The 27,341-nt window shown below is 45.2% G+C and overlaps 2 protein-coding genes across 20 annotated transcripts in view; one reads left to right on the top strand and one right to left on the bottom strand.

Moving 5' to 3' along the window:
• Positions 1–10,474, top strand: part of LOC126915112 (steroid receptor seven-up, isoforms B/C) — a 57,182-nt gene extending 46,708 nt beyond the window's left edge. For all 5 annotated transcript variants that reach the window (XM_050719523.1, XM_050719522.1, XM_050719526.1 and 2 more), the window contains one exon: positions 3,162–10,474. In XM_050719523.1, the coding sequence (XP_050575480.1) occupies positions 3,162–3,436 (275 nt within the window). In that variant the 3' untranslated portion in view covers positions 3,437–10,474. The remainder of the gene's footprint in view (positions 1–3,161) is intronic.
• A 515-nt stretch (positions 10,475–10,989) lies between these two features.
• The window catches only part of LOC126915084 (serine/threonine-protein kinase tricornered), a 43,756-nt gene continuing 27,404 nt past the window's right edge, over positions 10,990–27,341 (bottom strand). For 10 of the 15 annotated variants that reach the window (XM_050719459.1, XM_050719454.1, XM_050719453.1 and 7 more), the window contains 9 exons: positions 18,182–18,258; positions 17,677–17,910; positions 17,314–17,521; positions 16,926–17,043; positions 16,698–16,837; positions 16,413–16,613; positions 16,138–16,290; positions 15,878–16,036; positions 10,990–15,736 (listed from right to left, as the gene is read on the bottom strand). In XM_050719459.1, the coding sequence (XP_050575416.1) occupies positions 15,621–15,736; positions 15,878–16,036; positions 16,138–16,290; positions 16,413–16,613; positions 16,698–16,837; positions 16,926–17,043; positions 17,314–17,521; positions 17,677–17,910; positions 18,182–18,258 (1,406 nt within the window). In that variant the 3' untranslated portion in view covers positions 10,990–15,620. Of the gene's footprint in view, positions 15,737–15,877; positions 16,037–16,137; positions 16,291–16,412; positions 16,614–16,697; positions 16,838–16,925; positions 17,044–17,313; positions 17,522–17,676; positions 17,911–18,181; positions 18,261–18,969; positions 19,128–20,712; positions 21,213–25,565; positions 25,705–25,732; positions 26,144–27,341 lie in introns of those variants that run through there. The other 5 variants (XM_050719462.1, XM_050719465.1, XM_050719461.1 and 2 more) reach the window with 5 other exon arrangements.

Here is a 27,341-nt window from a genome sequence, read left to right as displayed (position 1 = left end):
GCTAAATGTCAACAACGGCATAACGGCCCGGTTAGAGGATTACCCCCGGTGTTCGCCCATCGCCAGAGGGTAACGCCAGACAAAAGGTCGTGAACTTTCCGCGTGTTATAATCCGTCTGAGAGGGTTCGCGGCTTCTCTTCTTACGATCCTTCTCTTCCGATGCGTGCGTATCCACGTGCTCGCGACGCGATCCTCTAGCTCTGCTCTACGCGTACTCTATACGCGTATTCGCAACGTCCGTTCTGAAAAATCGCATAGAAAGAAAGGAAAGAAGGAAGGGAAGGTGTCGCCAAGCAGGGTAAGAGGGGCTTCGCCGGTCCCAAAGATTCTCCGCGTAACAGGTAACGCGAACGCCCTAATGGGATCGGCATCCGAGTCGTTAACATGACAATATAGATGCTAAACGGTACGCTTATAGGTGTACCGTTTTGTAAGTAGCAGCCAGAAGGCACGTACGACGATTAAATGCGTGTCGCGTCGGGCCGATGCGTACGGCCGATAGGGTCGCGAGGCATCTTGTCTCCAAATACGAGCCTTGTTATGATAATCGGTGCTCGCGCCCCGTTATACCTTCCACTCCCCTCGCCGGGCCAGAGACCGCGTCCCTCCGTCCCCCTTCCGTTACCTTCGCGTTTTCGAAACAAGAGCTCGTCTCCGAACGACGAATTCGCTCCGTACGACGCGTACGAAGAATCGATTTTTCCTGGCCGCGGCCGTTCGACTCCGCTCCGACGGTCCGTCCAGACGGAATTCCTCGTATCGTCCCAACTACCGCGATCTGCCGTCTGCGACGAATAAATCGCATCCACGGTCGTTATCTTTAGCGTCGCGCGCGAAAGGAAGTACGAGGCGCCATCGCGTCCATCAAACTCGTAATTACCAGCGGGAGACCGCTTTCTCCGAGCCGAACGAGTCGTCCGAACGAATTTTCGATGGATCGACGTCCGACGACGAAACGGTCGATCGAAAGGCAGAACGGCGTGTAACCGGCGCGAAACGCCACTCGATACGCGATAACCGAACCACTCGCTTTCCGACAAACTCGTTCGTCCACGCTGTTCCAACGCGTTTCAATTTCGCCTCTTGCGACGTCTCCTCGGACTGCGAAAACTCGACGGTATATTTAGAAAAATTCGTTTCGAGACACGATCGATACGGCTTCTTTCTTCGGCTCTTTCGTCGATATACCCGACTGTATTGCGTTCGGCTTACGTTATCCGTGGCACTCGTGATAATCCCACGATTTTGCGAATCAGCGACGCGACTCTTCTCGCGAGCGAGGGAACGACTTTGCCCGTCGCCTCTCCGTCGATGTCGCGTACTTTTACTTTCTCTCTCGCTCTTTTTCTCCATGTCCGATCGATTCGCTCGGTGCTAAAATTTCGCACTTTCTCTCCGCGGCGAAGACACGGCGATTCGCGTGTGTAGCTACACGCGTACGACGAAGGCAGCCGGAGAGACGAACAACGCGGAGAGGGATCGGCGCAGCTCGACACAAAGCATCCCCCGAACACCCTTTCCAAGTCGGAGGTGACGTCACTGACAATGGAAGGTCGAGCTGTGATTAAAGATCGAGAGACTCCGTAAAAACTCCTTGAAAAGTGTAGGAACGAAGGAGAGAGCGGGAGGACAGGCGGGCCTACCGGCGTGAAATATTGCCTGCGCGGCACCCGACAGCTATATGACGTTTCCGAAGGGCATGAAAGAATCTCCGCCTCTGTCTATCGCGCTCGCTCACGCTATCGCTGTCGCTATCGCACTGACCACCGCCGCCTCTTCTTTCTACTCGCGGTCTATTCTCTTGGCCGGGTTCGGTCCGTTCCCTCGAACCGGGTCTCGTTCTCTTTAAACGCGACTCGTCCGTCCGCTCGTTCGCCGGCCGACGGACCGATGGACGCGCGACGCGGTGCAAAGAAATTTCGGAAAAGCGCGACGACGAGGTATCGTCGGCTGCGCGAGACGTCGATACACCGAACGACGGAGGGAACAAAGCGAAGGAACGTCGCGGCGAAGAATTGAAAGGGTGGCGTGGTCTTGGGAGTTTAAAATCGGTTAATTTACGGCGAGGCTGGTCAACGAGGCGCCAGGGCATTTAACCGGTTAACGCGAGCGCAGAGCACGCGGGGTAGGAGAAATCGTGATCGAGCGACGAAGAGGAAAGAGGTCGTGGCGCGACGCGGCGTGGCGTAGCGTGGCAGCGAGGAGAGGAAAGGCGCGGAGAGACGCCACTCGACGCTATTATTCGAATTGATGCGGTGAATTGGCGCTGACGACATCGGAGCGCCAATCCGACCGTTTGTTTATTGGCCGCGCGTTGGCGGATCCCTTGCGACGCGACACGACGTATGCTTTAATTGAACCCTCGTCGATGATCGGATCGCGAAATTCGAGAACCGACGCGACGCAAACTGTCACCGACCACTGCCACGGGATAGAAGCTATCGTCGAATTCCTTGGTGGTCGCCACGTGCGCGTAATAGCCCATTACGCGTACGTATGGAAATAATGCGATTTGCATGCCCAAAGAGAGCCCGACGTCCGTGCACGAAGGAGGGTGAGCGCGGGGATCGTGACATCGTTCGAGAACGAACGATTCGCGCGAAGACGAAGGTTCTCGAGGGACGGGGTGAGAATAAAATCTCGTGGAAAGTCTCGCGGAGTCCGCGAGTGGAATCGCGTGAAATATTTAGATCGAGGACAAGGACGAAGACGATCGCGCGGTCGATACACGGGCACGATGGGAAGAGGCGCGACGCATCTGGTCGGATTTTCGACGGCAAGGAAAACGAAACAATGGTGGCGCGTAAAGCGCGCTTGGTTTCGCGCGGAAGGGTGAAATCGTCGTCGTCGTCGCCGCCGCCGCCGCCGCGTGATTAGTCCGACGTTCGCACGGGCTACGTCTCTCTAGTTGGCACGCATTACAACCGAACGAACGCCGGCTGGGTCTCATTCGACTGCGTGTCTGCTTGCCCGAGGCTGGCTTTCGCAGCGAACTCGTCCACCCGTTTTAAATCGCTGCGAACCACCGCGTCGACGTCGACGTCAACGGCAACGCCAACGCCAACGCCGACGCCTACGTCAACGCCGTCCAACGATCGACCGTTCCTCTTCTCCTCTTCTTCGAACCATCTGACCAAACGTCGTTCCGGTTCTGTTTCAGATGCTTGTGGATTGTCGGACGTGACGCATATCGAGTCCCTTCAGGAGAAGTCGCAGTGCGCCTTGGAGGAATACTGCAGGACTCAATACCCGAATCAACCGACGAGATTCGGCAAGCTGCTTCTTCGATTACCCTCGCTGAGGACGGTGTCGTCGCAGGTGATCGAGCAGCTGTTCTTCGTTCGGCTGGTCGGGAAAACGCCGATCGAGACGCTGATCAGGGATATGCTACTCAGCGGTAGCAGCTTCAACTGGCCGTACATGTCCACGATGTGACATTCTGTCTGGCGACAGCTAGCTTCCGCGTAATACCCTCGCGCCATTTCCCATCGCCTCGTCCCTTTTCGTCGTCGTCGTCGTCGTCTCTTCGCCTCTCCGTCGTACGAGCATCGTCGCACGCTTCGCGCGACCTTCCAACGATTCGCCGAGCATTCGCGGTTCCTCTGGTCTTCGAAACGGTGTCGAGGTAACGAACCGCGCGCGACGATCGGACCAGTCGGCGAATCTGGACGAGGACGAGCGAACGAACAGGCCGAAGAGAACAACACGAGGCAGCGATAAAGACGCTCGGAGGTCGCGGTTCCAGCTTTTTCGAAGCACGCGATCGATCGCGCTACGGACGAAAGGAAAGGCGCGAGCTCGCGTGTTTCGCCAGACCTTTTTCTCTGGAATTGCATCGCGTCCCGGCGCTCGAAGAGCCGGAAAAGCGTTCGGGCTCGAACGCAGGAAAGAGAAGAAACGGGGGAAAAGACGAAAGGCAAAGCGGAATTGAGACGAACAGCGGTATGGAAGGGGGAAATGCGGCGCGAAGAAATCATAAATTAGCATTTGTAATCGACGGCAGGGGATCTGGTAGATCCTTCGCTGGCCGCTATCTTGCATCGATCTCGCGTCGAGTAATTGCCGTTAGTCGAGTCACGCCGAAACCCTTAGTCACTCGTTTCGACGTTTCGTCGTCCGCGTTCGTTCCACCTTTCTTTCGCCGTCTTTCGTATCTCTTCTTTCTTAATCCGTTCTCGCGAACCACGCTTCCCGACCACGTTCCGCGTTACTCTATCGAAATTCACCGAAGCGACCCAATTACACGGACCACTCTCCGCGTCTTTCCCTCGGAACGTCTCGATGCCGTACCACGAGTTTTCGAACGCGTGATTTCTTCTCTTTCTTAAATACCGTCTACGACGTCGCGGACTGTCTTACCGATTCGCCGGTAACGAGTAACGCGGTGCACGGATCGAGCAATCGTTTTTCTCCAAGCGAGAGAAACTCGTTTTCCACAAACATCGAAAACAATTTGCGAATTATCGTCCGATCGGTCGTCGTTTTACCTCGTCGAGATACTCTTCCGCGCAAAAGATTTTCACTCCTCCGCGTCGCGTCTCGCGACTCTGAAAAGTTCATACGGCGAAACGCGCGTTCGAACGAATAAGATTCGCGAGATCGAGCCGAATCCACGCGATCCGTTTGCAGGCTGTTTCTTCCTTCCACCTTACGAGACGACGAGGCGAGTGATCGCGTCGCGTACCTATCTTCCGGTCGACATCTACCTCTCGATCGACCACTCTCGCTCGTATTCGTTTCCGCGGATTCCCTATCGCGTGCTTTTTCGCTGGCCGAACAACCGTGTCGTTCGGCGAGGAATCAGCGCAGTTTGCAGGATTCGCGATTCGCTCGAAGAACGCGTTCGGAAACGACGCGACCAGCCGAGAACGAACAAATATATTTTTCTTCCGCGAATATGTTCGACCGATCGCTGGTCGCCCGTCGTTTGATAAATTCGCGATAGCGCCGACAGCGACAGCGTCAACGACGAACACGGTAAGAAACGATTGCGGGGAAACACGGCGAACGCAATGTGATATACGCGTACGTCGAAATTGAAATCCGATTTCTCGACACACGGTGCTTTTTTACGTTACGAATACTGTACGCTAGCCAGGCTCGATGCGCTGTACAGAGTTTGCCGAGACGTCGAACGACAAATCGTTCGAAACCAGCGAAATTATCGAATAGCGCGCTACGATAAGTATGCGGCGATGTCGAACTCTAGTTACTTAGACAACCATTTAAGGGTATATGGGATATTTCTAATATTTTTAAGCAGCGATCGTTTCTTAAATGCGCACGCGCACACATACAAACACAGACATACACACACACGCGCGCGCGCGCGCACACGCAAACAAACAAACAAACAAACAAAACAAACAAAGAGCGAAACAACAACGCGTTTCGATAGAAATCCACGAAGCGAACGCGGCCGAGGCGAGAACCGAATCGACGATGCGAACGGAGTTCGCTGTCCTCGAGACGCGTTCCCTTCGTCGAACGCAATTTTTCGAGAATGCTGAAGGATGTATTATATCGGATACGAATTACGTTGTGGTTGAGTGTACGTAGACCGAAATGACATTTATGTAGCGTTATGTATAAAGGCGCGAGAAGATTTTTGTATAAAACGTGTACATAATTAATATATATGCATATATATATATTATATATATATCATATACATTATACATATATATAATATATATATATATATAAAATATATAAAATACAGATATAAATACGATTATAAATACGAACGTAAGCGCGAATATAAACACGAATATACGTCTAAATGTAAAGAAATATATATGTCAGAATTACAGAGTTTTGCACGTTCAATCGAAACGCGCCCAACCAATGCAATGCAGCGAAAGGAGCGGAGCGTGCGAAGCGAGGCTGCGTCGTAGGACTTTGCTGTCGACGAGTCCAGGTAAGCCTCGACGAACGCGGCGAATTCTGGCGAGAGGGACGCGTCACGTTGCTCGTCCGCGTGCGTTTCCGAACATTCCCGCACGATCGTCTTTCCATATAAACAATCGCCGAGCGCATTTTCCCTGACGCACGGCAGTGATTTCTGGTCGGCGCGACGCGACGACGATGCATCTGTCTGCGAACGCGACCCCGAGTGCCCTCGCTCGAGGAACGCGACTCGTTTCGGTTCTTCTTTAACCTCTTTTCCTTTTCCTGTGCCGTTCGCACTCTCCTGTCAGCTCGGTTGCCTGCCACTCCGGACCGTCCTCCGCTTTGTACGCCTGTACGCCCCTACGCCAGCAACTACCTAGTTGCTCTTCTTCCACGTACCTTCTTTTCCCATTCTCTCTCCCTCTCCCTCTCTCTCTCTCTCTCTCTCTCTCTCTCTCTCTCTCTTTAGTAGTCGGAGTGAAAAAGCATTTTTCGTTTTCGACCGGCGCAAACCACGTGTCTACGAAGGACGATCCATCTGTATAAAAAGGTTTCGCAGGTGTTGGTTGCTGCGAGATCGGGAGCATCGCGAGGCGAACGCATAAAACAGGGATAAATCACGCGAAGGATGCCGAGCACGGCTAGGGCGAAGGAGCAAAAACGAAGAGATCGCGAGCGACGGTGTGGCACGGCGCGCGGATAGCCTCGAACCAGCCGGATGCTTAGAATTTCGATAAATCTAACTTGGCAGGAGAAACAAACGGCACAGGGGGAGAGTTTTTTCCGTGCGAGTAGGTACCGTCGCGGTTTTTGGCTCTCGTTCAAAAATCTCGCTTCTTTTTTCGTTCTCCGACCGCTGTGCGCACGGTAAACGATGGAATAACGCGAACGAAATCGCGCTCGATCGAAACGAGAGCCTGAGGAAGAGAAAGCTGATCGCGCGGATCGTTCCCCGTCCCTCGTCCTTCGCTGTTAAGAGGAATTTTGGACCGAGTCCAGACCGACGAAACGTTCGAATCGACGAATCTCTTTCGATCGTTCCTGCTACCACGGTGGTGGACACGTACTTACATACCGTGCCTCGTGGCGTTCGATCGCTCGAGTCGGAGCGACGCGCGGTTTCGATTAGGCCGAACGTGGAACCCGCGCTACGAGATCGACCGGAGCAGCGATATCGCTCGACTCGCGATTGCGTCATCTTCTATTACCATCCGCCAGCCACTGCTACGCGATATCGATGGCTCGCGGTCGCGCCACTCCGATCGTCGATCCGGCTGCGCCGGATTCGAGCAAACCCCTTGAGCAGGCAGCCGTTTCTCCTTCTCCTTTTCCTTCTCCTTCTAGTCATCGATGCTGACGATGACGAACGCGTTCGACGCGGCGACCAAACGATTTTCCAAACGAAAGGAACCTCGAATTCGTCGTATACGACGCGACCCATCGAAATCGCTTCCGCGTTCCTCTTCCGTACGTCGTTCGAGTAAACGCGAGTTCGTTGCGTTTAGAGCGGTAGCCGGGGCTCGCGCGTCGCTCGCGATTCGTTGGACGAAGCGTAGCTCGGGCTCGATCGCGGACAGGGTGCGTGGACGCGACCACGAGGCCGTTCTTAACGAGCTCGCGAGTCTACCCCGTGCACGGCGAGCCGCGTAAACGAGAGGCGGAGCAACCGCTTGCGAGAGGTCAGAGGCCACTACCAATCGCAATCTCCCGATAACCACTCTTCTCGCTGTAACTCCTCTCTCGTCGGATATACGCTGGCCGTCAGTTTTTTCCTTTCTACGCGCTGCAAACGATGCGTGGATACGCGAGCGCCGCCCTCTTCGCGTCGCTTTTCCACCGTTCCATCGACTTTCGATCCCGCGAAAAATCCAAGCGGTCCGACGACTATTCGTCACCGGAATCGATTCGATCACATTCTCCGACCTCGTGCGTTCCGATAAACGACACGTGTCGCGGCATCCGCATAATCGTTCGATTTGTACGCGTCGCTCTTCCGTTCGTGACCATTGCCGTCGACCGACGTTAAAAGGTTCGCCTTCGCTTCTCTCCTACTCTCCCTTATCGGCTCCGTTTTACACGAAGACAAATAGCTTCTCCTTTTTTCATCCGCTCCATCGTTTCCGCTCTGCACGCGCACGCGAACGCGCTCGTATTTACCTTTAACTAGTCATTCTCCCGATTTCAATTTCTCGTTTCCACTGTTCGACTAGGTAATCGAAATCGAATCGAACGCCCTACTCGCAACGAACGATCGATCGAGTTTCTTTCTTACCGTTTTACCTCCTTCCATCGCCTTGCTCGTGTTTTTGTCGCCAGCGAACGGTAATCGCGTCTGAAAAATCACGATTTTTCTCGTTTTCGTCGTTGCGATACCTTCGGTCGAGAACGAAACGAGAAATTACCACGGTACGTACTTCGGACGTAACCGCGATTATCCCATTAGCGCCATCGATCGATAGCTCTTCGAATCTCTTGCTTACCTCGTAAGGCATCGATCGACCATCGTCTTCTCGTCGATAGATTTCAGGACGTAGCAGATGCAGAACCGAGCGATTCGAACTTACCGTTAGCAAGACCCTCGTTTTCACGCAGGTGGCAAAGACAGAAAACTCCACCGTCGAATCTCCTTTATTTCGTTTACCTCGATTCGCCTCCTGTCTAAACTCGTAAGCGAGCGAGTACTTGCGCTTGGACTCGTTTGACTATCGTTCGGTGTACTTATGTAAGTATGATAAGCGGCGCAACGGTCTCTGATCTAACTCGTACGTTCGTGGGATCGTTGTAACCGATCGAATCTCTCTATTGATTTCTCGGGTTATTTTTGCGCGCATTTCATTTACTAAAAATTAACCACAGTTGATGGCAGATCGAAGCTTCCGCGGATAACATGTCGGTATAAATTCCGTAGTGTAAGCACGTTTAAGTTTTCATGTATAATGTATCCGAGTCTTTGCGTGATCGAGATTTCGCAATTCTCTTATTTATTGTTGGAAAATCCTCTTACGATAGAACGAAAATGTCGACATCGATGTCCAAAGAATCGACGCAACGAGAAATCTTTTTTAAAGAATGCTTTTCCGTTCAAATCGTTAACTCATAAACGAACCAAGGACGAACGCTTGTTATTTATCCATAACGCGATTCTATTTATATAGCCTAACCGTTTTTCTCTTTTTCTTTTTTGCTCTACGACGCGAACGTGGTACGCGACACGTAATAATCCGCCTCTTCCGAAACATCGGATAAAGATCTTTCTCGCGAGCCTCCACACGAGCAAATTTGATCGCTGCTGTGTCATCGTTCGAATTATTACCGAATTATTATACGTCTTGCGCAAAATCGTATAAATAATCCCATTCAAGCAAGTAAACGCGTTGTTGGTCGAATAAAAGATTTAATTATCCCTGCGAGCAAAAGGCCAACCATTTACCAGACGTTAACGGACTAAATCGAAATATTTTTTACGTTTTTCCCCATACAGTACGTAAATACGTAAGGTTTTCCCGTTCCGTTTAAGCGCTCGCTTATGGATTCAAGGATCAACTTTTTTGAACATCGATTTCATTCGCGGTACTTTCGTTCTCCTTTCCTTCGCACACAACCGTACGAACTTTCTCGCCAAGGAACAATCCTCGAAGGGACGAACGCCACGATAACGTTTCCCGATGATCAAGGAATAAAAACGTTTGTTCTAGTATGCAAACCGGATAGACCTGGTTGGTGCCTGTGAAAAATCAGCAATCGGAATACGTTCGGCAATGTCGCCGTTGGATCGATCTAAGATAATTTGAGAGACGATTCGAAAGAAGAGAGAACGTCGAAACAATGATACGGATCTAGAAAAGCAACGATAAACGATCTGAAAAACGCGAATGCTCGATCGAATCGGTACACGCGATTTAATAAAATAACCAATGGCTAAAATAAAAAACAATTTATTAACGACAATATCTATAATTACACTGTAATATATCGCGCATGAGAAGCAGCATTCCACTTCGTATGTCGCCTATATTTCCCCGTTTCTGTTTGCGAAACTGCTGCATGTCAAACCCTCGATCAAATCGCGCAAACTTACCGTTGGAATAAACGAAAACGTTCGACCGGCTCTGCGATTTCGAGTTCGTGTTCGTCTTATTCGTTTGAACGCAGACGTGGAAAATCAATCGGGACGATCGTGAATGCAAACGAGGACGCGAATAGAAATCACACGGTAAAAACGAACTATAGGACGAAACACTCCTCGGTCATCGCCTTGCATCCTGTCTTATTTAATTATTTATTTTTCATGCGCAATAATAGTATAGAGCGATTTACCTCGTATCACTTGTATCGATATATCACGGTGGTTTGGAATATCGAATCGGATAGCTGCGATGATGTCTCTAACGGGAGAACGTCGCTAGGAAAGAGACAGCGAGTCGAATAAAAGTTCCGATGCGAAAAGTACAATGTTGCAACGATTGTTGCGATTCCGACGATGCAGTGCGTGATTCGACGCGTTCACAGCCGTTGACGTAAAATTACGTCATGTGTAATATAGGTATGTAATATAAATAATAAACATTCTATTTAGACGAATTTACCTCTTTTAATGTTTTTCTTTTCAAACTATGTTATCGATATCAAGCCCTTATTTACTTTAACGTGTAAAACTACCGAAGCAGAAAAAATGTAAATATTCTTCTCTACTACAACGTCCTTTCTTTCTTTCCTCTATGTTAGCCGGACATAACACATTCCCGTTTATATATATGTATACTTTGAGAAATTCGACTGGAAATATTTTTCATTCGACTTCGTGACAACGACATTCGAAAATAAATTTTATGATACAAGGCTGCTGCAACTAGATTTACACACACCTACCTCTTTCAACGCGGTTTTCAATTTTTCACGCGTTTCAATTTTTCAACGAAATCGTTAGACGAAAAAGACGATGATCGATCGCAAATCGTAAGATATCACGTACGATCGATATTACCATACGATCGGAAACGAATAAAGTAAAACGCATCCAAGAGAAAATCGTTCGTTTCGTCTAATCGAATATTCCGAATAATTCTTTCGTTGAAGATATATCGCGAGATTTAAAGTATCGTGAAAATGATTACTTTATTTATTGACACGTAACCTATTAGGAATATAAGACGGCAATTATCGACACACGAGAAGCTGATTCGATCGATTGAACAAACGAGGATATATCGGCGAAAAGAGAAATAGAGATTTGCGACGAGAAGAGTGGATTCGTCTGGAAATACGGATCGTTCGATTACAAAATTTCAAAGCTACGCAAACGTGGCGTTCGATCGAGACGAGACAGTTTTCAAATATCGCTGAATTCGTTGATTTACTTGCATTTCGCATCATACGTGTAATTCGTCGCGTGACGAATCTTTCGTCAACGAATTCTCTGTCAATCGTTTTTCGATAGGACGCCGGGTGTCGATGCATCGGAACGTTATGCGAACCCTGACAAACTTACTTCTTATCGATTCAATGGAGCGCGATCAAACGAAGATAAAAAGAACAACAGAGTAACGGATAGCTCTAGTTTGGACAAAGTACGATCTACGCTCGAACGTTTGAAAACAGCCATTTCCTTATCTCATTTTCCATTTAAAACGACCGAAGTTTAACGCGAAACGTTACACGCGTAACTTATTGTACCGAAATGAATCGCGCACGCTCATACTAACGTGGAACGCGTCCGAAAACACTCGACAGAATCAGCGTTGCTGTTGCTTAAAAGCCACGTTCCTAAGCGAATAGGTACAATGATATTTATACGATACGTTCGACGGCCAATCGACCGTGTATCAAATATACGTGTACGATAGTATCGGTAATATTCTTGTTCGGAAAAGAAAAGGCAAAGTAGTTGCTTGTATCGATTTTTTCAAATTAATCGATGTTACGAGATCGTTTTGAACGGATCGTCCAATTGTACGCATCGACTAATTGCGAACTTTAAACTTCTCGGTTAATTTAGCGTTCCTTCGTGTAATTATTATTATTATTATTATTATTATTATTATTATTATTATTATTATTATTATTATTATTATTATTATTATTATTATTGTATTATTATTATTATTATTATTATTATTATTATTAGAAATCGTTGCACGCAAACTACAGCGATACGAGAGACAATCAATTAAATCATCTGTCGAAGTCGAAATGCAATGTTGTAATATACTTTGATGAAATATTACTTGATTTTTTTATTCGACACACAATTCGACCAACGCTACGACTCGAACGCTTCGTAATATTTACAACATTCACCGACGAATATTATCGTATAATCTATTGGAGTTTCCTTTGAGGTACGTTCACAAAAAATCGTTATTACAAGTAGTCGTCGTACAAGTACGTAAGCATACGTGACGTCACCTTCGGTTAACTTTCAATCGCAAACGTTTTTTTTTTCGAGTCGATGTGTTTTCATAATATTTATCTAAATTTCACAGATTACGCAATTTTCCAACCTATTTGCGGCGTTGCGTCTTTAACGCGCACGTATTCTTGTTTGCTCAGGGCATCAAACATTTGCTGCATCGAAGGCATCTCGTGGCTATTGTTTTATTTTATTTAACTCTCTTTTCAAAATAAATAAATCGCGATTACTTGGTTCGTTTACTCAGTAGCATTGGACGCCAGAGTATCTCTATCGGTATCAGAGTATCTGAACTCGACAGCAACAACCGTCTCTCTCCCCCTCTCGTCCCTTCTGTATCTCGTTCTACTCTTTACTCTTCTCCTACGGTTTTCCTTCCCTACTCGTTTCTCGATTCTTCTATCCTCCGATGATTCCCGAGTTCCTAGCCACCGTTTCTTTCACACGATTCGCACGCGCGCGCGCGCGCGCGCGCATACACACGAATACGACGCATCCTCTATATTACACTTGCACACCTTCACCTCCTGTTCTTTGTTTTCGTTTCTACCGGTGCAAAAAATAGTGTTGCTATTATACTTTTTACTTCGTGTTTCCTGCGTTTAAAAACTGTCGCACTTCATAAATCTAAGCACTCTGTATCGTAAAGTTATACATCGAAGTGTGTTCATTTCGTACGACGTAAGGCTACTCGCGCTTCGAGCATCAGAGCGTGGAGCACCAACCGTGCACCTTTTATCAACGTCCAGTTAAGAAGCGATTGTACGAAGAATCATGGTACACTCGTTCACAGAATCGAAGGTAAACACCTTTGAGATACAACGATAATCGTCCTACTCAACCTTTTTTCTGGCTCGTAATCCGTTTCTAAACACAACACTCGCGCGAATGAAATACTTGTTTCGCATGACGCGAAGCGTTACGATTGTTTCGTGCTCCACACTCGTACGCTGGAGGTGTTCGCCGACAAAGACGCACGAAACTAACGCCTCTTAAACACATACATATACGTGCAACAACATCGCGTTGCGTGAATTTCGTTAACGAATATACGCCGGATCGTACTAGGAAGGAGCAGATAACTTTGATACAAGTACTATCAGCCGGTACGCGATACGTCTCGAGCGTGCGCACATACGTAGGTACTTTCGTACGTTACCACTTTAAGGTTATTTATTTAGAAGTTTTCTATCTTATTTATCATTAGTACTATTAATAACGCGGTGCCCTGGCTGTCGGTAAACTACATAATGTATAGCTATATTTATATAGCTAAATAAATTAAATATATGCATATAGCTATATTTGAAATGAAACTACATTCATCGACTGAGATTGTGTTATGCACCACACACGTGGTTCTTTTTCCCTCCGTGTGCGATAGATTTCGCATAATCCAATCGCTAGTGCTACGTACTCGGGCACCAACCTCTTAAACGACATTACGATCCAGTTCGTTAGCAAATGCAAATTAATTAACGATTACTCGAGCGAATCGGAAGTAAACGTTATTTCTCGTTTAAAATTCAATGTAAAATGGAAATGGATAACAAAATAATAGACAAAAAAAAAAAAAAAGAGAGAAAGAGAGAAAAGGATGACCGCGGAAACCTGGCACATCCCTGTGTAATTGTTTCCATTTCAATCAATGTAAAATTACTATAAAAGATATATGTATGTACATCGATCACTAAATTACATCAATTAGCGTTTCCTCTTAGCGTTTTCTCTTGTTCCATTACTAACTATGGTTTACCCAGCGTCGCCTTCTGTAGTTTTTGGGTTGGGCTGCGCGTGTGTATACGTGTTAGGAACCTTAATAAGGCAACGAAGGAGCCCTGAATTTTACGAATGTATCCGTTATTTTCCGTTTTTACATCGTTTAAGCTGCTTTTAAAGCTTTACAATTTTCATAATGCTCAGGCACGAACAAAACCGTTTGTTAATTTTCTCTAAGAAAGAGACCCGGTACCTTGTATGATTCTCCTTCTGCATGCCATTTATTCTCTATACATTGTAATTCTTCTCTTATCCAATTGGTTAATTAACTGCAATACATTTTATTTAATGATACATCATATGTTGATACAAAAAACTACAAAGCACAAAAGTTACGCAAAAGCTTGTGCCACGATACCTACACATTATAATTGGATTATTCCGAATTACAGAGTTTCATAGCGAAAAATATAATTACATGTAAATAACAAATTAAAAAATGTTCGTCGTACACCGATACAAATTTCCGAATATTCGTGCGAGATGCTATTGATCGATATAAAATCTGAACTATCTAACAAAATCTACGAGATTAAACACACGATCGATCTTGTTGAATATTTCACCAATTATTTTTCGTGCAATTCCTGCACACCATCCAGACAAAAGCTCTCAAAAAATATATAAATATAAAATACCTTTTTTATACCAACAAATATTTAAATTTTTTGAACGGAACGTAAGCATAATCGAACAGAATACAACATTCGTAAAGTTCAGTAATCATTAACAGACAAAACGGTAATTTTTATACAAAACTTTTAAACAATATTATATCACAGTACTAGCTATAAATACAACGTTTAAAAGAGAGCTGAAAACGAGAGCTAAAGCAGTGCTTCGTTAGACAGAGAAAGACATCGACCGAAACGGTATACAAAGATTATACACATTCTGCGAGAATCACGGGACCGAGGCTCCATCTTTGCTCCTATCATTAATGTTTTTACTATAAAAAGAAAGATAGAGAAAGAGAGGAGGGAGGAAGGAAGAGAAAGAGATCTTATTATGCTACGCATCGAAGATCGGATGGAAACAGTATTCACGATAGAACGAAAAACAAACGTGTTTTATAATTGCGACATCGCTAAAAACGTTACAGTGCGCATGAAAATATTTCGGTTCTTCCTTATCACATGTGCAACGATTTTTGCACCTGCTCGTCTCCGGAATATTTATCACTCCGTTTTTTTTTTCTTTTTGTCCTTTGTCCTAAAACAACACGACGTTTTTTATCGTCTTTGTCATGTTCTTTCTTGTCCTTTTACCTCTTCTTTCTTTTCTAATTCTTCTTTCGCATTTTCATACGATAACGTGTACCTATGTACGTACGTCGTGACTATTTCACTTCACGTATGTACATGTAAAAGCGTCTGACTGCCGATGATTGACTGGACCGTATTCAGAAGATAAAACGAATCAACCATCCGTTCGAGATGCCGTTGATGACATCGGAGGGTACGGGTTATGTACCAAGGCCGGAATTCCAGTTGCGTCAGGCTGCTGACTGGTCGAAACCGAGCAAGAAATAGAGTGTTGCTATTTCTTGGTTGGCGTGCCTCGTTGCGTCAAACCTTCGAATCGTTTGAACGTGTAATTAATGAATACCCAGTCCTTGTATATTACCTCCCCATCTTGAGGCATTGGCGCGGATGCTGTAATCGGCGAAAAAAAAAAAAGATAGATGGAGAAAATTACATTCGAATTTACGTTACCGGGTAAGTAATCGTACCGCTCTTTATTTCCTCCTGGAATCGAAATAATAGTACGTCGTCATACGTGTTTAGTATACTTACGTATCTCCAATTTCACGTCGGGAAATTCGTCGAAATTGGAAGTATCGTCGATAGAACGTACTTCGACTGGAATCGCTGCTGGCCTTTCTCTGATATGTTCCCAATCGACGCCACGGAAGAAAGGGGCTAGTTTAAGTTCTTCTATACCTCTTTGCGCACCTATGGGCCATTTTAAAAGAAGAATCGCATGAGTCGTCCAACTACTACATAATAGCGAAGGTATTTTATCGACGTTTGAACATAGTATATCAAATATTAACCTAATCTTCTATCGGCTTCGCAACAAAACCTGATTATAGTATCTTTAGCTTCCTCGCTAATGGGAACTTCTGGTGGAAAAACTAAGGTTTCCCTCCAATTCATAACCTTCCGGTAAGTTTCTTGGGGATTTTCACTGCAGAACGGAGGATATCCTGAAGTAAAGACGAAAGTTATCGATAAAATTCTGTAGAAAATACGAAAAACAAGCGATATACGCGTTCTTCTTGCTAAGATCGGAAATATCGTGCATTTACGGGAGCAGAAGCTTCAGTACCTATGAGCATCTCGTACATGATAACTCCCAAGGACCAACAGTCACAAGCAGGTCCATAACCTGTTTGTAAAAATACTTCCGGAGCTATGTAATCGGGTGTTCCTACTGTACTGTAAGCCAAAGCTCTCCTATTTCTTTTCCAGCTTTCTGCTCTTCTTTTACTATCCATCGCGCCGCCACTTCCGCTTCCGCACGATGTCACTGTAACAAAACGGTTAAACGGTGGTATTTTGAATAAGAAGAATAAGAATAAGAAGAAAAGGAAAGGTAGAAAAAGAGGCGTACTGAAATCCGAAGGCTTTGCTTGGCTGAGATCTCTGTAGAAATCGGTTCTATGGGACTTTTTCAGACCCGTGCATAATCCAAAATCAGAGAGTTTTATATGACCTCGTGCATCCAATAACAGATTGTCCGGTTTGATATCTCTGAAAAAAGGGACATTATACCGGTAAGTCTCTAGCTACATCGCTTCGAATCGTTACTTCCATTAGTTCTCGTAACTCTGCATTTTACCTATGAATAAATCCCAGTTTATGTATAGAGTCGATCGCTAACGCTGTCTCCGAAATATAAAATTGCGTGCACTCTTCGGAAAGCGTATCTTTCTTCATCAGCAACGTCATCATGTCACCTGCAAGAACACACGTGTTTCGATGATTCTGTTGTTTCGTATAAATATACGTGATAAGGTGCAACGATCGGCATACTAATCGTAATTTAACGTAAAATAGGAAATGGTTGCAAATATTTATCGTAATTGAATTATGTAATGAAATCGAGGAGTATGTACGTCTTGTAGCAATGATTTGTAAGAAAGAGAAGGCAACGAGACAAAAGAGAGAAAAAACAACAAGTAAAAGCGTATACTAGCGCGAAAACTATAATTGAAATGAAAGCTTACCGCCTGGAAGAAACTCCATGATTAAATATAAATTTATAGGATCTTGAAAACTATAATACATTTTTACGACCCATTGATGATCCGCTTCCACTAGGACGTCTCTTTCCGCCCTGACGTGCGCCACTTGCTCTTTTTCCAGCATGTCGGCTTTTCTTAAAATTTTCATCGCATACACGTGCCCGGTATCCTTCTTTTGCACGAGTCTTACCTGTTCGATACACAACGACAACAAGATTACAAACAGAGAAGATCGCCTTTAAAAATCGTTCGCGTTCTACGCGTTTCTTTTAGAGAGGAACAGTTTCTCGATCACGGTAACATCTTAATTAATTTATTATCCAGGTTTCTGCAACGCAAATTTACCTCTCCGAAAGCACCTCTGCCGATAACTTTGAGAGGCTCGAAATCTTCGACGCCAAGTCGGGAACGTTTCAAACGAAGAAACTCAGTTTCTTTCTGAGCATGCTGCAACCGTTTCTCCTGCTTCTGTTGTTCCGACAGACCTTCGTCTTTCAACGATTCCTCTAATTTCGCGAGCCTTTGCTTTCGCTCGATGTGCTGAGCTATCAGATTACTGTAGTAATTCTCCAACGTTACCTAAAGCCAAAAGCATATAAATGTTGATAGAAAAAGCAAACTATCCACGTACGTGCATGGTTCGCATATACCGAAAAATGGGTTAAACAATCTCTTACTAGGGCAATGTAAATGAAAATGCCATGGTTAGCGTGCCTTTTTCCTACAAATATCTGTACGCATCGTCCAAACATTGATTTACAACCGTTTGAAATTTACTACGCAAGGATAAGAAATACGACGAATGAAAAACGAAAAGCGAGATTGTCCGCGAGAGAAAGAAAGAAATTACCTTGGCCTTTGTAGCTTTGTCCAATGTATGGCCGCTGAAACGGATCGTGCTCTCTGTGGCCGCCATCTCCAGCACCCCTGTAATACATGCAAAAGGAGGTCACTGAGTGCCGCACACCGATCTCCAGAAGCGAGGTCTCGTGCCGTGACAATGACACGAATCCTTTCGCACCGAAACTCTTCGATCTAGTTAAAAACGGCGATGCGAAGGGCCAGCAACCGAAATTTCAAAATTTCCTCGATTTATTGCGCGATCGTCGGTCGTTGTTTCGCAAGATATCTTCCCAAAATTTTATTTATAGAGCTACATCGAAAGACGCTGTAGTCTGGAATCGATACGATTGGCGGATATCTGTAAAGAGACACGTAGAAATAGTCGGTTCGTCCGCCGTGTGTCGAATATCGGCCGTCTCGAAAGCAACACGAACGTTCTCTCGCGTAGAGCAAAAGTTGACTAGCCTTGGAGTTTATTAAATAATGGCTGCGGTGAATGATCGTGCAACGTTCGGTCGAGACAGTGTTTGCGTACTGGAGTCACGGAATCGAAAATCTACAACATCGATTAATATCCTTCGTATCGGGTGCTTTCGACGATGTCACCTAACTGTAACAGCGACATCGAGGAAGCTTAGAAATCCTGAGTAAGTTTACGCGTTAAAAGGTTCGAACGTCGAGTCGGGGAACTGATCGCGGTACTCGAAACAAGCATTATATCAGAAACGAAACTAAACGAGAAACGTTGATACATTTTCGTTCTCCGTTTCACTCGACCATGTGGCTTATACTTACGAGAGAACAACGTCGCTGCTCCCTTACGATTCCGCGAAGACGAGGACCATTTTACCGAAGATACGAGAACGAACACAGACGCGAAGATACGAATACGAAATCGAATCGAAGAAATATATGTACCGAGATATACCGAAGAGATCGAACGGCACGATTCGCCAGCTTCGCGTACGTCTCCGGTACACTCGTCCTCAAGGTATATTTCGCGATTCGATCCTCGCACAACTAGGGAGTAGGTACAATGACGTCACGCGCTGATTACATTACGGTCTGCAAGGCCGCATTAAACTATTCTAGAAGCCATACTTTGCGCGTCTCTTGCGTTCAGTCTGCAAATAAAGGGTAACATAAGACACGCGAACAACGTTCTTCTTGTGCCTCAACGTTCTTCCACGCTACCCGGCTCTTCGTTGCCACTTTTGTAATTAATCTCGTGTTCTCTTGCCGCTTGGAATACTAAGAAAATCTGTCGATCGTCGAGATTGACACACTCGTGCTATCTTCGATAATTCTGCTTTAAAATCCGATAAAATTACGACTCGTTTCGACGATATTTCAAACAATTTCAAAAATCGCTAGATACATTTATCGCGATACGATGTGGAAAACGATTACGATCGAGTATAAGATGCAGATCGAAGATACGCAACGCCGTTGATCTTAAGGCTTCTCTTCGACACCGATTGCGTAAAACGCGTACCGTTAGTGTTTTCGTTACTAGCCGGTTTTCTCTGTTCCTTCGACGTTGCGCGGTCGAAGAGTTTGCGACTATTCCGATACGGGTACTTCCGTTTCCTTCTTTCACCAAAATCGTTTGTGACATCGAAACCACCTTATCGCTGCAAAATCGCGATCAAGCAACGTAGATATCATTGACAATTGAACTGACTTGAACTGCTGAATTGGAAACGGCAAACGGCACGATGATAAATATCCTGTACGCTGATAAATAATACGATAGATTTGCGGACAAACGCCGACATTTCAAAAACTTTCGAGGGAAGGCGTTTCCCGTTTCGATCGCTGTACGGACGATATTTAATACCCGTTAACGTCGAGGAACTATCGTACAAGAAACCGCGATGTAACGAATAAACAGGTACATTGCCAAAATGAATCGTAAAAGGCAACAGAATAAAGCGTAGAATAAAATTATCGGAACTTTGGATATTACGTACGCAACGTCGTTGAACTTCGGTTAGAAATCGTGTGAAAGCGAGAACGTTGATTGCATCTTGCTATAACGACCTTCGATCGAGTCGAATATAGTTTTAACTATGAGCAACGCCAGTAACTATGTACGTATATACATTCACCTTTTTAGCTATGTACATTGCCATATTTTTTTATATTGTATCGAGTACTGTGCGCGAAACGTGTATGGAAGCGTGACGTTGTAACCCTATAAGGAAACCGATAAAAATATGAATTAATTACTTATTTCCTTGCTAAACTGTCCTTTCCTCATCTCATACGTCGATGATTCTTTTCCAAATTGAACGATCATCGAAACGGTCTTGTACTTTACAACAAAGTTTAATCAGGAAATCAAAGCTTTCGAAATTTTGCTAATCGAAGGTTTACGACCAAAGCCTCTGATATCACGCGCGCCAAGAAATTACGAGGCAGAAACTATGGTGGTGTACGTGGCACATGGCAAGTTATCGACAAATATCGCCGGCATTATCGAATAAAGTTAACATATCATCGCAGATGCTCTTAAGTTTAGACCGTGCCACTTACTCTCGGAAACGCGCGTGCAATCAACAAAACGCTGTCTCACTAATATCCGAGATGTTCTGCCTGGTCTTCTTTCGTTTCGAATCTCTTCCGTATCGCGATAAACCATCGAAATTCCATTCTTTGGAAATTCAATTAGAATCGATCTCCTCTTTAAGGTTCGATAAAACGAAATGTCGTGTGTAAAACACAAATTAGAGGATATCTTTATAGAAAGTATCGACGACGGAACGCAACTTCTCGAAACATCTTGCAACAAGCGTACGAGTATGCGCGTGATGCGAGAAACTGGACGTGTTCGAGTAAGAACATCGAGTAACGCTGCGAGCCGTCTACCGCGTTACCGCAAGTTGGCGTAAGTGGGCGAGCATCGAGGTTTTTCGACCGGAAACGCTTGCCAAAGCATTTCAGATAAAAATCTAAAAATTTCCTCGTAGCTTTGCCTTTGAGGCATAACGCTTTCACAAATAGGGTTAAACGATTATTTTTAATGCCATTTTCAGAAATTCATGCCATTTTCAGACGAACGAACGATGTCGTCGAATGAATTATTTTCATTCTTCGAAAATAACGACGACTATAACGATAACGACGCGGATCGAATCTGATCGACGCTGATCGACTATCGCGGATAAAGAGAAACCGTTCAGAGGTAGGAAACGAAACGCAGGTGAGATAATACGCAAGAATAAGCGTAAGTTTATTCAGCCTCAAGGGCTATTGTAATACTCGTTCGATTACGTCGATATCGTAATATTTAGCTTGAAATTACTCTAAAATTGCTTTAAACGTCAAGTTCGTCTTCTGTTCGTGAATCGCAGATGTATCGATCGCAACGATCAAACTCGAGAAAGGCAGAGAGAAAAGAGAAAGGGGAAAGGAATGCGCGTTTTGTATTGCTACGCGTTCACAATTACTCGGACCGTTTATTATATTTTTATCGAGTTCTGACGATAATTCGCGTAAACTATGGCGGAAAAAAGGGAAACACGGGAAAACGGGACAACCAAGAAAAAAGCGCTATATTGGGGAACGGCGAAGGACTAAAGATTAGCTGTATGTATGTATCGCGTGCATATACGTATCACGCGTTACGCTACGAACGTACCAACTATCGAGAGCATGAGTCACGTATGCGTAGGCGTCGGTGGTAATGGTGCTTATCGGCGTCAGCACTTTTAAAGATTATTTACATTCGACGACCGTGTAAATAACGAAGGCGATCGAGCACCTTCTTCCTTAGCGCACTATGGCGAGTAATCGCGGAAAATCGATTTCTTTTTACGTGATCGACGGTTACGGCGTTCAAACGGCATGCATTTTCAAACACCTCACGTTTTCGCGACGGTGAACGAACGGGTAATGCCCGCCATAAAAATCCTGCGTAGATATTCTTCGAGATACTTGCAATTCCAATCATTCCTGCTTGCAAGATGCTACGAAAATTACGTATGTCGATACGCGCGATTTTATACGCTAATCACTGACGCGTACGATGCTTTACTTTCGTCTCTTCTTTTCAACGCTGTCAGAACTCGTGTTTTTCCTTCTCCTTTCTTCCAAACTCTCGTTTATCTTCGCGATTTGCTGCGAACTAGCCGCTCGACGTTTTCTACCGATATTTTCTTCCTATCCATTTTCATTTTTTTCCATTTCGTCGCTACCGACACTCGCTGATTCAAGCCTTTTTCATAATTCATCGTCATTTTCTCTGTTCCCGATTCCTAAAACTCGATTCAAATTATCTTTTACTTTTTATACCTTTCGTTTGAGATTTCTTTCCTTTTTATTTTCTTCCGCTATCTTCAAAGACAAACTTCGGAGTAAGAAAAACATTTTCACGATGGTTGATTATACTTTCTCATCGTACACATTTACGCGATGTGAAGTATCGTAAAACGAAGCGCGTTAATTGCGTGTGGAAGGCCGTATAATTTTAACCAACGATAATTCTCTGTAAATATACAATTACGAATATCTGCTAAGAGATAAAAGCGCTGCTATAATTTATTCGCTATGATTGGTTTGAAAGACCAAGGAATGTTCGCGACCGACGTCACAGTTATATACGACGAATCTAAAAAGCAGTAGCAGCACCTAAATTTATCTCGAGGATACACGCGGCGACCGCTCGGTGCAGCATTGATCGATACTTTTGCTACTAAATTCGACGAGATTTCGTTGAAGATTTCTTTTTCGATACCGCTCCATGTGCCCCCAAAAAATATCTCCAAATATAACGCGTATACAACTAACGTAGAAATATAGAAAAAGATTAACAAGAGACGTCGTTATTAAATTTAATTCGACGTTTATTCGTAACGATTCCGTCGATTTTGTACGTAGAATCGTTCAGCAATCGATATGGTTATACGTATGTATGTATGTATACAATCTTGACCGAAGGAAAATCGAAGCAAGACGACTTTGTGCTCGCTTCGGAGCAGGTATATGTACTCTAAGTGGCTTTGTTCGATCATGGTATATACCGGTCGAATTAAATACGAAATACGATTTTTTAGGTCGATATGCATATACATACATTCTTTGTATACAGTTGCTCGAAGTAAAACGTTATTATTCCGCTCGAAGCTATCGCGCGATCCAGCAAATAATTCAGAACGATGTCGCGAATCGATCGGAATTGACCAATTTACGATTGGACAGTACGTATTCGTGAGTAACCTCGGTAATCAATTTTTTATTGTTTAATAAGTTTTATTGTCCATGTATTGATTTTCTTGGAGTAACGCTAAACGAGAATTCATCGCGTGGTATAGCGGAATTAAACAAACGGTACATTCACCTACAAAGCCGAACAACCATACGATTTTCTGAGAAGAGACCCTTTCCGAAGCCCGATTCTTGATTCTGCTTCTTTTCAAACGTGAATTAGATTAGAAGCATCGTTTATTTTCGCGATATCGAACAAACGTAGCGACGAAAGAAGACTAGCCTGATCTACGTTCCTGACGCGGCCTATATCCTTGCTCGATTGGAAACGAGAGGTCAACGTAGCTTTAGGCGAAACACGATCCAACGATTGCTTTCTTTCAAACAATATTCTTAAAAAGCTATGCTTATTTTCAGCTATCGCCGGCAAGTGCACTCGTACGAACGTCAAAACTGTCGTACTTGTACGACCAATAGGCTCGTTCGAAGAAGTTTGTCGCTTTGCAATATACTTATAAAAATAAGTATTTCGACTGTTCCACGCTCTTTCAAACTTAATACATATATCGCACAATTTATAACGGTTTATACGCGATCGATTCTAGCTAAACGTATCGGCCAAATACGAATATACGTAATTTGAATCTTTTCTTTTCTTCTTCTTTTCAGTGATTCTCGCGTTTACATTTTTCAACATTTGCCAATTTTACCGACAAACCGAAATGGTTTGATCCGGTTGCTTGTATCCGTAGCTTGTACGAGTAGTCGTAAACGATCGATATCGATCCGATCGCTTTATCCGGGTAAAAACAGTCCCGTATCGGTTCCATGCAAAGGCGTAGCTCGAGGAAAAGCTTTTCCTTCGAGGAACGTCTCTTTACGAATAACGCCTCTTTGATAGTCAGCGGAGACGACCTTTGAGAAAAATAACACCTTCGTTCGATCCGAATAGTTGCGAGATACAAGCAATTTCTCCCAGGTGTGCAAGCGTGTTTCGTTCTCGATGAATAAACATTGGTTAGAATTTAAAAAAAAAAAAACCGTCTCAACGCGCTACCGCCTCTTGTTATTTGTTGAAAAAAGAAACGAAAAATATCGAAGGTTACAGTTGACGTTACTCACTTTCCAAAGGGTAGAATTTGATTTTATCATACGATGGTTTCGAAAAGCATCAGCTACATATATACTAACGTACCAAAAGCGATGAGACCACTCGTAGAATAATAAATCGTAGGAATGGTGGAATGGTTGAAAGAATAACAATGGTCGTAGCGCTTGTATATATCACATGTATGTATATCTGTGTCACGCGGATGCCCGAGCCTGAGTCATTCGCTCCCGTTCGCTCGCTCGAGAGTTCGTTGCTCATCGTGGCTTCGTACCATGCCCCGGTCCCGTCCCGTGCTCTTTCACCTACTAACGGTTGGTTTACCGTTCTTCGACTCTTACCGAACGCACCACTCTACGCGAGCCGCGCTTGCACATCAAAAGGCCCGATCGAACTGACCACCGTTCTTCTTCTCCACTGGGGATACTCGTGCAAATCGAAACGAATGTTTTCGGTTCGAGGAAGACGTTTGCAAGAAAATGCAGAAAATCGAGCCGACTCGCGGAAAGAACGAGTGGCTGCGAAGCGCAACTTTTAGCAAACTCGTGGACGTTTGTTTATAGTTTCGAGTTCGGCGTTTGTTCGTGTTTTACGTCAGAGCGGCAGGCGCGGTGAACGAGTTTTACGAGGACGCGTTGTCGCTATTTTAGGTATGCGCGGTATTAGTTGATGCGCGATAAAACCGTCACTTTACGCACTCAAAATAAATCGTAGTTCGAACCATCGTTCGAGATACCGTATCCAAGAGTCGTCGGCTCCAACGGTTCGTCCGAATTCCAAGACACGTGAAACGATAATCGCGCATAGTTGGAGAGCAACGAATAACCAAACTTTCAAATAGTTCTATAATTATGAAACGTTTCGCGAATGCTCGAAATATATCGCGTGCCACTTTGTTCCATGGCTATGATCATGTATACGTAACGTTTCGTTCGGTTTTCTTTATTCAGTTTCCTCGAAGAACGCGGACTTCGTGAGACGATCGTCGAGAGTTCTTGGAAGACGATGTCAGTCAGTCACGATTCACGATTCTCGACACGACGACGACGACTCATCAACTAACTCGACGACTTACCGTCGTAGAAATATTGTAACATTACGTAAAAGAGAAGCGCTAGTGTTGAGTTTAAACGATGCACGTCGCGATCAGGAGAAAAAAGTAGGAAACAACGAAGCAACGCGTGCACTTTGACGCAAGTTAGAACGAGGTAGATCGCAAAGGAAGTTGAAAGAAATTCGTACTTTCCTTGTTATCGTTGGCGAAGCGGTTTCACGCGACTGCGCATCATTCGACTCGTCTTTGGTGTTGGTCAGCTACGAATATCGCGTGGTCGACGTGGTATCCAATTTTAGCGGGTTTCGTCAAGACCGTGGAACACGTAGACGTTGGAACGGCTACGAAAACGCATCGAACGAAAGAATGCACTTTTCTTCGTGTTCTCGTCCCCAAGGATCGACGAAACGGCGACGACAACGACGACGGCGGCGACGACGGTGACGACAAGGAACCACCGAACGACGGATGCCCACTTCCAACTCCGACTATACGACGACCACGCGACCTGCTCGTCATTCGAGCTTCTCTCCAAAAACACGGCAGAAAGAAGAGCGCGACGGTTCGAACCGTACGAGACAAACGCAACGAAACGCGTCACACAAGTGCCAACCGGCGACTCCCGATCTCTTTCTCTCGTCTCCTTCTCTCGATGCCCGCCGAGATCCTATACGTACACTATACAACATACAACCCAAGAGAAACTTCGTCCAGAAAACGCTAGCACGATCGGAGGGGAGGGGGGACCGAAGTAGGAGGAGAAGACCGAAAGTGCGCGTGACTACCTCGACCACGAACTACGAACTACGAACCACGAACCACGGACTGCGAACCACGAACCACGGACTACGAACCACGAACCACGGACTACGGACTGCGAAGCACGGATCACGGATCACGGACCACGGACCATGGACTACGGATTACGGACCACGGACCGTGACGCGACGATCTAGCCAGCCTACCCTCGTCACCTGATCACAGTTACCCACTTGTGCGCTTCCGACGTCTCAGTATTTTCAACCCCGCCGTCGTCGTGTACTCATTATTTCTTTATCTCTTTCCCTCTGCTCTCTATACAAGTATAATCGAATCCAAACGTTCACCGTCCAACCAATCTTTTCAATTTAATTTCTTAGTTAACGGCACCGATAGGTTTATCGATTAACGCGTTGATCGACAAACCTTCCGCTAATATCGGCTTCTAAGGGGGGGGGGGGAGGCGTCCTCTGAAATATCCACATTTTTGTTCACGTGGCACTTTCCGTAAGAAAATTCAACGCAAAACAATACGTCGGTGGTATGCGAGTGCTCTAGCGAATGCTATAAACGTTATACGGAGACATTTGTTAAAAACTTATTTCTTCGTTTAACTTTGTAAATCTGTTTTGCAGATAAGGAGTTTACGCGAGTAAAGGTGGGCAGATTAACAAAAGATATAGCGGAACGGTACAGTGCGACGCGGCGCTCACATTGCCCTCTATCTAAGTACATATAATACATCGTCCACCTCTTCACGTGGGAATATTGATTTCGCAGCGTCAGCTGCTCGCTCAGTTGCTCGACTTTGCTTGCCTATTCGTCGACCGTTCGTCCTCCGTTGTTCGCCGCGAACGCGCGCGCGTTTACTCGCCGCTTGCCCAATCTAATTCGTACACTTGTTCTACCACTTTATACGTTAATTTGCATTGCTCATCTACCACGTGTTTCCCACCTCGCAAACGTCACGCGATTATCGTTCGTTTAACGAGCCTGTTTCTATGTCATGATCAATTATTACCTTTTACAAAAAAACAG

The sequence above is a fragment of the Bombus affinis genome, chromosome 4 (genome assembly GCF_024516045.1).
Source record: "Bombus affinis isolate iyBomAffi1 chromosome 4, iyBomAffi1.2, whole genome shotgun sequence".
In the NCBI taxonomy this organism is placed as follows: Eukaryota; Metazoa; Arthropoda; class Insecta; order Hymenoptera; family Apidae; genus Bombus; species Bombus affinis.
The sequence above is the reverse complement of the archived record's forward strand: the minus strand, read 5'-3'. Positions and strand labels throughout refer to the sequence as shown.